Raw genomic sequence first — 12,016 nt, forward strand, 5'->3', positions numbered from 1 at the left:
CACACTGTACATAACTCTGACTCCTGTCTACACAGTTATACAGGGAGTAAGTGCCCCGATGCCACAGAGCCGTCACGCTGTACATAACTCTGCCTCCTCTATACACAGTTATACAGGGAGTAAGTGCCCTGATGCCACAGAGCCGTCACACTATACATAACTCTGCCTCCTCCCTACACAGTTATACAGGGAGTAAGTGTCCTGATGCCACAGAGCCCTCACACTGTACATAACTCTGCCTCCTCTCTACACAGTTATACAGGGAGTAAGTGCCCCGATGCCACAGAGCCGTCACGCTGTACATAACTCTGCCTCCTCCCTACACAGTTATACAGGGAGTAAGTGTCCTGATGCCACAGAGCCCTCACACTGTACATAACTCTGCCTCCTCTCTACACAGTTATACAGGGAGTAAGTGCCCTGATGCCACAGAACCGTCACGCTGTACATAACTCTGCCTCCTCTCTACACAGTTATACAGGGAGTAAGTGCCCTGATGCCACAGAGCCCTCACACTGTACATAACTCTGCCTCCTCTCTACACAGTTATACAGGGAGTAAGTGCCCCGATGCCACAGAGCCGTCACGCTGTACATAACTCTGCCTCCTCTATACACAGTTATACAGGGAGTAAGTGCCCTGATGCCACAGAGCCGTCACACTGTACATAACTCTGCCTCCTCCCTACACAGTTATACAGGGAGTAAGTGTCCTGATGCCACAGAGCCCTCACACTGTACATAACTCTGCCTCCTCTCTACACAGTTATACAGGGAGTAAGTGCCCCGATGCCACAGAGCCGTCACGCTGTACATAACTCTGCCTCCTCTCTACACAGTTATACAGGGAGTAAGTGCCCTGATGCCACAGAACCGTCACGCTGTACATAACTCTGCCTCCTCTCTACACAGTTATACAGGGAGTAAGGGCCCCGGTGCCACAGAGCCGTCACACTGTACATAACTCTGCCTCCTCTCTACACAGTTATACAGGGAGTAAGGGCCCCGGTGCCACAGAGCCGTCACACTGTACATAACTCTGCCTCCTCTCTACACAGTTATACAGGGAGTAAGTGCGCTGATGCCACAGAGCCGTCACACTGTACATAACTCTGCCTCCTCCCTACACAGTTATACAGGGAGTAAGTGCCCTGATGCCACAGAGCCCTCACACTGTACATAACTCTGCCTCCTCTCTACACAGTTATACAGGGAGTAAGTGCGCTGATGCCACAGAGCCGTCACACTGTACATAACTCTGCCTCCTCCCTACACAGTTATACAGGGAGTAAGTGCCCTGATGCCACAGAGCCGTCACACTGTACATAACTCTGCCTCCTCTCTACACAGTTATACAGGGAGTAAGTGGCCTGATACCACAGAGCCCTCACACTGTACATAACTCTGCCTCCTCCCTACACAGTTATACAGGGAGTAAGTGCCCCGATGCCACAGAGCCGTCACACTGTACATAACTCTGCCTCCTCTCTACACAGTTATACAGAGAGTAAGTGCCCTGATGCCGCAGAGCCCTCACACTGTACATAACTCTGCCTCCTCTCTACACAGTTATACAGGGAGTAAGTGCGCTGATGCCGCAGAGCCCTCACACTGTACATAACTCTGCCTCCTCTCTACACAGTTATACAGGGAGTAAGTGCGCTGATGCCACAGAGCCCTCACACTGTACATAACTCTGCCTCCTCTCTACACAGTTATACAGGGAGTAAGTGCGCTGATGCCACAGAGCCCTCACACTGTACATAACTCTGCCTCCTCCCTACACAGTTATACAGGGAGTAAGTGCCCTGATGCCACAGAGCCGTCACACTGTACATAACTCTGCCTCCTCCCTACACAGTTATACAGGGAGTAAGTGCCCTGATGCCACAGAGCCGTCACACTGTACATAACTCTGCCTCCTCTCTACACAGTTATACAGGGAGTAAGTGCCCTGATGCCACAGAGCCCTCACACTGTACATAACTCTGCCTCCTCCCTACACAGTTATACAGGGAGTAAGTGCCCTGATGCCGCAGAGCCGTCACGCTGTACATAACTCTGCCTCCTCTCTACACAGTTATACAGGGAGTAAGTGCGCTGATGCCACAAAGCCATCACGCTGTACATAACTCTGCCTCCTCTCTACACAGTTATACAGGGAGTAAGTGCCCTGATGCCACAGAGCCGTCACGCTGTACATAACTCTGCCTCCTCTCTACACAGTTATACAGGGAGCAAGTGCGCTGATGCCACAGAGCCCTCAGACTGTACATAACTCTGCCTCCTCTCTACACAGTTATACAGGGAGTAAGTGCCCTAATGCCACAGAGCCGTCACGCTGTACATAACTCTGCCTCCTCCCTACACAGTTATACAGGGAGTAAGTGCCCTAATGCCACAGAGCCGTCACGCTGTACATAACTCTGCCTCCTCTCTACACAGTTATACAGGGAGTAAGTGCCCTGATACCACAGAGCCCTAACACTGTACATAACTCTGCCTCCTCTCTACACAGTTATACAGGGAGTAAGTGCCCTGATACCACAGAGCCCTCACGCTGTACATAACTCTGCCTCCTCTCTACACAGTTATACAGGGAGTAAGTGCCCTGATACCACAGAGCCCTCGCGCTGTACATAACTCTGCCTCCTCCCTACACAGTTATACAGGGAGTAAGTGCCCTGATGCCACAGAGCCCTCACACTGTACATAACTCTGCCTCCTCTCTACACAGTTATACAGGGAGTAAGTGCCCTGATGCCACAGAGCCCTCACACTGTACATAACTCTGCCTCCTCTCTACACAGTTATACAGGGAGTAAGTGCCCTGATGCCACAGAGCCCTCACACTGTACATAACTCTGCCTCTTCCCTACACAGTTATACAGGGAGTAAGTGCCCTGATGTCACAGAGCCCTCACACTGTACATAACTCTGCCTCCTCCCTACACAGTTATACAGGGAGCAAGTGCCCTGATGCCACAGAGCCCTCACACTGTACATAACTCTGCCTCCTCTCTACACAGTTATACAGGGAGTAAGTGCCCCGATGCCACAGAGCCGTCACACTGTACATAACTCTGCCTCCTCTCTACACAGTTATACAGGGAGTAAGTGCCCCGATACCACAGAGCCCTCACACTGTACATAACTCTGCCTCCTCTCTACACAGTTATACAGGGAGTAAGTGCCCTGATGCCACAGAGCCGTCACACTGTACATAACTCTGCCTCCTCCCTACACAGTTATACAGGGAGTAAGTGCCCTGATGCCACAGAGCCCTCACACTGTACATAACTTTGCCTCCTCTCTACACAGTTATACAGGGAGTAAGTACCCTGATGCCACAGAGCCGTCACACTGTACATAACTCTGCCTCCTCTCTACACAGTTATACAGGGAGTAAGTGCCCTGATGCCACAGAGCCCTCACACTGTTCATAACTCTGCCTCCTCCCTACACAGTTATACAGGGAGTAAGTGCCCTGATGCCACAGAGCCCTCACACCGCACATAACTCTGCCTCCTCTCTACACAGTTATACAGGGAGTAAGTGCCCTGATGCCGCAGAGCCGTCACACTGTACATAACTAGGCCTCCTCTCTACACAGTTATACAGGGAGTAAGTGCCCCGATGCCACATAGCCCTCACACTGTACATAACTTTGCCTCCTCTCTACACAGTTATACAGGGAGTAAGTGCCCCGATGCCACAGAGCCCTCACACTGTACATAACTCTGCCTCCTCTCTACACAGTTATACAGGGAGTAAGTGCGCCGATGCCACAGAGCCCTCACACTGTACATAACTCTGCCTCCTCCCTACACAGTTATACAGGGAGTAAGTGCCCTTATGCCACAGAGCCGTCACACTGTACATAACTCTGCCTCCTCTCTACACAGTTAAACAGAGAGTAAGTGCCCTGATGCCACAGAGCCGTCACACTGTACATAACTCTGCCTCCTCTCTACACAGTTATACAGGGAGTAAGTGCCCTGATGCCACAGAGCCGTCACACTGTACATAACTCTGCCTCCTCTCTACACAGTTATACAGGGAGTAAGTGCCCTGATGCCACAGAGCCCTCACGCTGTACATAACTCTGCCTCCTCTCTACACAGTTATACAGGGAGTAAGTGCCCTGATACCACAGAGCCCTCACGCTGTACATAACTCTGCCTCCTCTCTACACAGTTATACAGGGAGTAAGTGCGCTGATACCACAGAGCCCTCACGCTGTACATAACTCTGCCTCCTCTCTACACAGTTATACAGGGAGTAAGTGCCCTGATGATACAGAGCCGTCACGCTGTACATAACTCTGCCTCCTCTCTACACAGTTATACAGAGAGCAAGTGTTACAAAGGTATAAATATAACATCTAATCCTGGCCATGTCCGGAGAATCTAGTGCTACGGTCTGAGCAGCCGGAGTGTAACGCTCAGCAGGTGGTGCCAGGATGGAACCTAATTCTGCAGTTCTCTGCCACCCTGATACTCATGTCAGTGCCCTCTGCTGATGCAGCTATGGTTATGTGCCCTGTACTTGTCCTCTATTGTATACAGCTGTAAGTCACTGTCTCCTGGGTTATATACTCTGTAATAGGGTGCTGCGGATCCCTTGTTCTCTGCCCCCTGATACTTATGTCAGTGCCCTCTGCTGATGCAGCTATGGTTATGTGCCCTGTACTTGTCCTCTATTGTATACAGCTGTAAGTCACTGTCTCCTGGGTTATATACTGTGTAATAGGGTGCTGCGGATCCCTTGTTCTCTGCCCCCTTATACTAATGTCAGTGTCCTCTGCTGATGCAGCTATGCTTATGTGCCCTGTACTTGTCCTCTATTGTATACAGCTGTAAGTCACTGTCTCCTGGGTTATATACTGTGTAATAGGGCGCTGTGGATCCCTTGTTCTCTGCCCCCTGATACTTATTTTAGTGTCCTCTGCTGATGCAGCTATAGTTATGTGCCCTGTACTTGTCCTCTATTGTATACAGCTGTAAGTGACTGTCTCCTGGGTTATATACTCTGTAATAGGGCACTGCGGATCCCTTGTTCTCTGCCCCCTGATACTTATGTCAGTGTCCCCTGCTGATGCAGCTATAGTTATGTACCCTGTACTTGTTCTCTATTGTATACAGCTGTAAGTCACTGTGTCCTGGGTTATATGCTCTGTAATAGGGTGCTGCGGATCCCTTGTTCTCTGCCCCCTGATACTTATGTCAGTGCCGCCTGCTGATGCAGCTATGATTATGTGCCCTGTACTTGTCCTCTATTGTATACAGCTGTCAGTCACTGTCACCTTTGTTATATACTCTGTAATAGGATGCTGTGGATCCCTTGTTCTCTGCCCCCTGATACTTATGTCAGTGCCACCTGCTGATGCAGCTATGGTTATGTGCCCTGTACTTGTCCTCTATTGTATACAGCTGTAAGTCACTGTCTCCTGGGTTATATACTCTGTAATAAGGTGCTGCGGATCCCTTGTTCTCTGCCCCCTGATACTTATGTCAGTGTCCCCTGCTGATGCAGCTATGGTTATGTGCCCTGTACTTGTCCTCTATTGTGTACAGCTGTAAGTCACTGTCTCCTGGGTTATATACTCTGTAATAGGGTGCTGCGGATCCCTTGTTCTTTGCCCCCTGATACTTATGTCAGTGCTACCTGCTAAAGCAGCTATGGTTATGTGCCCTGTACTTGTCCTCTATCGTATTCATCTGTAAGTCGCTGTCTTCTGGGTTATATACTGTGTAATAGGGCGCTGCGGATCCTTTGTTCTCTGCCCCCTGATACTTATGTCAGTGCCGCCTGCTGATACAGCTATGGTTATATAACCTGTACTTGTCCTCTATTGTATACAGCTGTAAGTCACTGTCTCCTGGGTTATATACTATGTAATAGGGTGCTGCGGATCCCTTGTTCTCTGCCCCCTGATACTTATGTCAGTGCCCTTTGCTGATGCAGCTATGGTTATGTGTCCTGTACTTGTCCTCTATTGTATACAGCTGTAAGTAACTGTCTCCTTGGTTATATACTGTGTAATAGGGTGCTGCGGATCCCTTGTTCTCTGCCCCCTGATACTTATGTCAGTGCCGCCTGCTGATGCAGCTATGGTTATGTGCCCTGTACTTGTCCTCTATTGTATACAGCTGTAAGTCACTGTCTCCTGGGTTATATACTCTGTAATAGGGTGCTGCGGATCCCTTGTTCTCTGCCCCCCTGATACTTATGTCAGTGCCGCCTGCTGATGCAGCTATGGTTATGTGCCCTGTACTTGTCCTCTATTGTATACAGCTGTAAGTCACTGTCTCCTGGGTTATATACTCTGTAATAGGGTGCTGCGGATCCCTTGTTCTCTGCCCCCTGATACTTTTGTCAGTGCCCTCTGCTGATGCAGCTATGGTTATGTGCCCTGTACTTGTCCTCTATTGTATACAGCTGTAAGTCACTGTCTCCTGGGTTATATACTGTGTAATAGGGTGCTGCGGATCCCTTGTTCTCTGCCCCCTGATACTTATGTCAGTGCCGCCTGCTGATGCAGCTATGGTTATGTGCCCTGTACTTGTCCTCTATTGTATACAGCTGTAAGTCACTGTCTCCTGGGTTATATACTCTGTAATAGGGCGCTGCGGATCCCTTGTTCTCTGCCCCCCTGATACTTATGTCAGTGCCGCCTGCTGATGCAGCTATGGTTATGTGCCCTGTACTTGTCCTCTATTGTATACAGCTGTAAGTCACTGTCTCCTGGGTTATATACTCTGTAATAGGGTGCTGCGGATCCCTTGTTCTCTGCCCCCTGATACTTTTGTCAGTGCCCTCTGCTGATGCAGCTATGGTTATGTGCCCTGTACTTGTCCTCTATTGTATACAGCTGTAAGTCACTGTCTCCTGGGTTATATACTGTGTAATAGGGTGCTGCGGATCCCTTGTTCTCTGCCCCCTGATACTAATGTCAGTGTCCTCTGCTGATGCAGCTATGGTTATGTGCCCTGTACTTGTCCTCTAGTGTATACAGCTGTAAGTCACTGTCTCCTGGGTTATATACTGTGTAATAGGGCGCTGTGGATCCCTTGTTCTCTGCCCCCCGATACTTATTTCATTGTCCTCTGCTGATGCAGCTATGGTTATGTGCCCTGTACTTGTCCTCTATTGTATACAGCTGTAAGTGACTGTCTCCTGGGTTATATACTCTGTAATAGGGCGCTGCGGATCCCTTGTTCTCTGCCCCATGATACTTATGTCAGTGCCGCCTGCTGATGCAGCTATGGTTATGTGCCCTGTACTTGTCCTCTATTGTATACAGCTGTAAGTCACTGTGTCCTGGGTTATATGCTCTGTAATAGGGCGCTGCGGATCCCTTGTTCTCTGCCCCCCGCTGATACTTATGTCAGTGTCCTCTGCTGATGCAGCTATGGTTATGTGCCCTGTACTTGTCCTCTATTGTATACAGCTGTCAGTCACTGTCATCTGGGTTATATACTCTGTAATAGGATGCTGTGGATCCCTTGTTCTCTGCCCCCTGATACTTATGTCAGTGCCACCTGCTGATGCAGCTATGGTTATGTGCCCTGTACTTGTCCTCTATTGTATACAGCTGTGAGTCACTGTCTCCTGGGTTATATACTCTGTAATAAGGTGCTGTGGATCCCTTGTTCTCTGCCCCCTGATACTTATGTCAGTGTCCCCTGCTGATGCAGCTATAGATATGTGCCCTGTACTTGTCCTCTATTGTATACAGCTGTAAGTCACTGTCTCCTGGGTTATATACTCTGTAATAGGGTGCTGCGGATCCCTTGTTCTTTGCCCCCTGATACTTATGTCAGTGCTACCTGCTAAAGCAGCTATGGTTATGTGCCCTGTACTTGTCCTCTATCGTATTCATCTGTAAGTCGCTGTCTTCTGGGTTATATACTGTGTAATAGGGCGCTGCGGATCCCTTGTTCTCTGCTCCCTGATACTTATGTCAGTGCCGCCTGCTGATACAGCTATGGTTATATACCCTGTACTTGTCCTCTATTGTATACAGCTGTAAGTCACTGTCTCCTGGGTTATATACTATGTAATAGGGCGCTGCGGATCCCTTGTTCTCTGCCCCCCTGATACTTATGTCAGTGTCCTCTGCTGATGCAGTGGTGGTTATGTGCCCTGTACTTGTCCTCTATTGTATTCAGCTGTCAGTCACTGTCTCCTGGGTTATATACCCTGTAATAGGGCGCTGCAGATCCCTTGTTCTCTGCCCCCTGATACTTATGTCAATGCCGCCTGCTGATGCAGCTATGGTTATGTGCCCTGTACTTGTCCTCTATTGTATTCAGCTGTAAGTCACTGTCTCCTGGGTTATATACTCTGTAATAGGGTGCTGCAGATCCCATGTTCTCTGCCCCCTGATACTTATGTCAGTGTCCTCTGCTGATGCAGCTATGGTTATGTTCCCTGTACTTGTCCTCTATTGTCTTCAGCTGTAAGTCACTGTCTCCTGGGTTATATACTCTGTAATAGGGCGCTGCTGATCCCTTGTTCTCTGCCCCCTGATACTTATGTCAGTGTCCCCTGCTGATGCAGATATGGTTATATACCTTGTACTTGTTCTCTATTGTATACAGCTGTAAGTCACTGTCTCCTGGGTTATATACTCTGTAATAGGGTGCTGCGGATCCCTTGTTCTCTGCCCCCTGATACTTATGTCAGTGCCCCTGCTGATGCAGATATGGTTATATGCCCTGTACTTGTCCTCTATTGTATTCAGCTGTAAGTCACTGTCTCCTGGGTTGTATACTCTGTAATAGGGTGCTGCGGATCCCTTGTTCTCTGCCCCCTGATACTTATGTCAGTGCCGCCTGCTGATACAGCTATGGTTATATGCCCTGTACTTGTCCTCTATTGTATACAGCTGCCAGTCACTGTCTCCTGGGTTATATACTCTGTAATAGGGTGCTGCGGATCCCTTGTTCTCTGTCCCCCTGATTCTTATGTCAGTGCCGCCTGCTGATACAGCTATGGTTATGTGTCCTGTACTTGTCCTCTATTGTATTCAGCTGTAAGTCACTGTCTCCTGGGTTATATACTCTGTAATAGGGTGCTGCGGATCCCTTGTTCTCTGCCCCTGATACTTATGTCAGTGTCCCCTGCTGATGCAGCTATGGTTATGTGCCCTGTACTTGTCCTCTATTGTATTCAGCTGTAAGTCACTGTCTCCTGGGTTATATACTCTGTAATAGGGCGCTGCGGATCCCTTGTTCTCCGCCCCCTGATACTTATGTCAGTGCCGCCTGCTGATGCAGCTATAGTTATATACCTTGTACTTGTCCTCTATTGTATACAGCTGCCAGTCACTGTCTCCTGGGTTATATACTCTGTAATAGGGTGCTGCGGATCCCTTGTTCTCTGCCCCTGATACTTACAGTATGTCAGTGTCCTCTGCTGATGCATCTATGGTTATGTGCCCTGTACTTGTTCTCTATTGTATACAGCTGTAAGTCACTGTCTCCTGGGTTATATACTCTGTAATAGGGTGCTGCGGATCCCTTGTTCTCTGCCCCCTGATACTTATGTCAGTGCCGCCTGCTGATACAGCTATGGTTATGTGCCCTGTACTTGTCCTCTATTGTATACAGCTGTAAGTCACTGTCTCCTGGGTTATATACTCTGTAATAGGGTGCTGCGGATCCCTTGTTCTCTGCCCCCTGATACTTTTGTCAGTGCCCTCTGCTGATGCAGCTATGGTTATGTGCCCTGTACTTGTCCTCTATTGTATACAGCTGTAAGTCACTGTCTCCTGGGTTATGTACTGTGTAATAGGGCGCTGTGGATCCCTTGTTCTCTCCCCCTGATACTTATGTCAGTGACGCCTGCTGATGCAGCTATGGTTATGTACCCTGTACTTGTCCTCTATTGTATACAGCTGCCAGTCACTGTCTCCTGGGTTATATACTCTGTAATAGGGCACTGCGGATCCCTTGTTCTCTTTCCCCCTGATACTTATGTCAGTGCCGCCTGCTGATACAGCTATGGTTGTGTACCCAGTCACTGGGCACTGCCGATCCCTTGTGGCGCCACATAAAGGATAATAATAATAATTATGTTACCCTTTCTCCAATCTCTGTCTGATCTCCAAACGGCAGTAGGTCAATGTCAGGCTGTAGCGAGCAGGCGTCGGTGACGGCTTTGTACCTGTGTAATAAGAGGAACACCAATAACGCAACAATGGCGGGAGTCTGCACTTACATACATGATACATGACACATGACAATAGGTCGTTATGTAATTCCATTGTCTGCATACACTGGCTACACACCAATAAGAGCTGATTGCTCCAGGCTCACGGCCCCTGTGACCGTGTGTTGTCATAGTTCAAATGTCAACACAATCCATAATTCATCATAATGCGTCGACATGTGAAATGTTGACCTTACCATTAGACTTAGCTAGCGCTAGAGATACAGTCACAAAACCAACTGCCGACATTATGAGCATTGCACCGGTGTCGGCATGCTGACATTATGACCGTGCGGTTATCTATCTGTATTCCTCAGAGCGGGATACGCAGAGCGTGGACACAACGCGCCTGATTCCAGACATATGTCCGCAATGTTCTGTGCCACGGTGACCGCACTGCACAGGTGCCACTTCTGGGGAGGGTCCCAGGGGAACCCTCTGCCCGGTCCACTGTGCGGTGAGTAGCTGTGGGGACCAATACTGGTGATGCTTCACATTCCGGATACGGGTACATCGGTCAGCACCGATCCCCTATAGAAACCTACGCAGGACTGGAGGGATCGCAGCCGGTGTCAGGCATCCGTGCTTCTAGTACAGATAATGAATGAGGCAGGGGGTAGGGGGGGGATACAGAGCCACGCTGCAGACTGTCACCTTTGCTTGATGAACGGACTCCCGAAGGTGATGTTCTCCTCCACAGTGGCATTGAGCAGCCACGGCTTCTGTCCCGCGTACGCCACAGAGTTTCTGTTCTTGCTGTAAAACAACCAATGAGAATGAGACAGGGACCCCCAAGGCCAATCATCATCGCCCAGCATGAGCCATAGCTCCACCGTCGCCCATCATACTGTATGTCATAACTCCACCATCGCCCAGCCTGAGTCACTCTCTCCACCATCGCCCAGCATCAGCCGGTCCCTCCGCCATCGCCCAGCGTGAGACAATCTCTCCGCCATCGCCCAGCGTGAGACAATCTCTCCGCCATCGCCCAGCCTGAGTCACTCTCTCCACCATTCCCCAGCATCAGCCGGTCCCTCCGCCTTCACCCAGCGTGAGACAATCTCTCCACCATCGCCCAGCATCAGCCGGTCCCTCTGCCTTCACCCAGCGTGAGACAATCTCTCCGCCATCGCCCAGCGTGAGACAATCTCTCCGCCATCGCCCAGCGTGAGACAATCTCTCCACCATCGCCCAGCGTGAGACAATCTCTCCGCCATCGCCCAGCGTGAGACAATCTCTCCACCATCGCCCAGCATCAGCCGGTCCCTCTGCCTTCACCCAGCGTGAGACAATCTCTCCGCCATCGCCCAGCGTGAGACAATCTCACTGCCATCGCCCAGCGTGAGACAATCTCTCCACCATCGCCCAGCATCAGCCGGTCCCTCCGCCATCGCCCAGCCTGAGTCACTCTCTCCACTGTCGCCCAGCATCAGCCGGTCCCTCCGCCTTCACCCAGCGTGAGACAATCTCTCCGCCATCGCCCAGCGTGAGACAATCTCTCCGCCATCGCCCAGCGTGAGACAATCTCTCCGCCATCGCCCAGCGTGAGACAATCTCTCCGCCATCGCCCAGCGTGAGACAATCTCTGCCATCGCCCAGCGTGAGACAATCTCTCCGCCATCGCCCAGCGTCAGACAATCTCTCCGCCATCGCCCAGCGTGAGACAATCTCTCCGCCATCGCCCAGCGTGAGACAATCTCTCCGCCGTCGCCCAGCGTGAGACAATCTCTCCGCCGTCGCCCAGCGTGAGACAATCTCTGCCATCGCCCAGCATGAGACAATCTCTCCGCCATCGCCCA

General features: G+C 50.3%; 1 protein-coding gene across 1 annotated transcript in view; it reads right to left on the reverse strand.

The window, feature by feature from the left end:
• The window catches only part of LOC146072199 (ATP-binding cassette sub-family C member 9-like), a gene marked incomplete at its 3' end in the record, with an annotated part of 107,680 nt that overhangs the window by 30,516 nt on the left and 65,148 nt on the right, over positions 1–12,016 (reverse strand). The window contains exons 20-21 of the mRNA XM_083179527.1: positions 10,872–10,973; positions 10,088–10,172 (exon numbers count right to left, since the gene is read on the reverse strand). Of these exons, the coding sequence (XP_083035653.1) occupies positions 10,088–10,172; positions 10,872–10,973 (187 nt within the window). The remainder of the gene's footprint in view (positions 1–10,087; positions 10,173–10,871; positions 10,974–12,016) is intronic.

Source organism: Crinia signifera, chromosome 4 (assembly GCF_055691185.1).
Source record: "Crinia signifera chromosome 4, ASM5569118v1, whole genome shotgun sequence".
In the NCBI taxonomy this organism is placed as follows: Eukaryota; Metazoa; Chordata; class Amphibia; order Anura; family Myobatrachidae; genus Crinia; species Crinia signifera.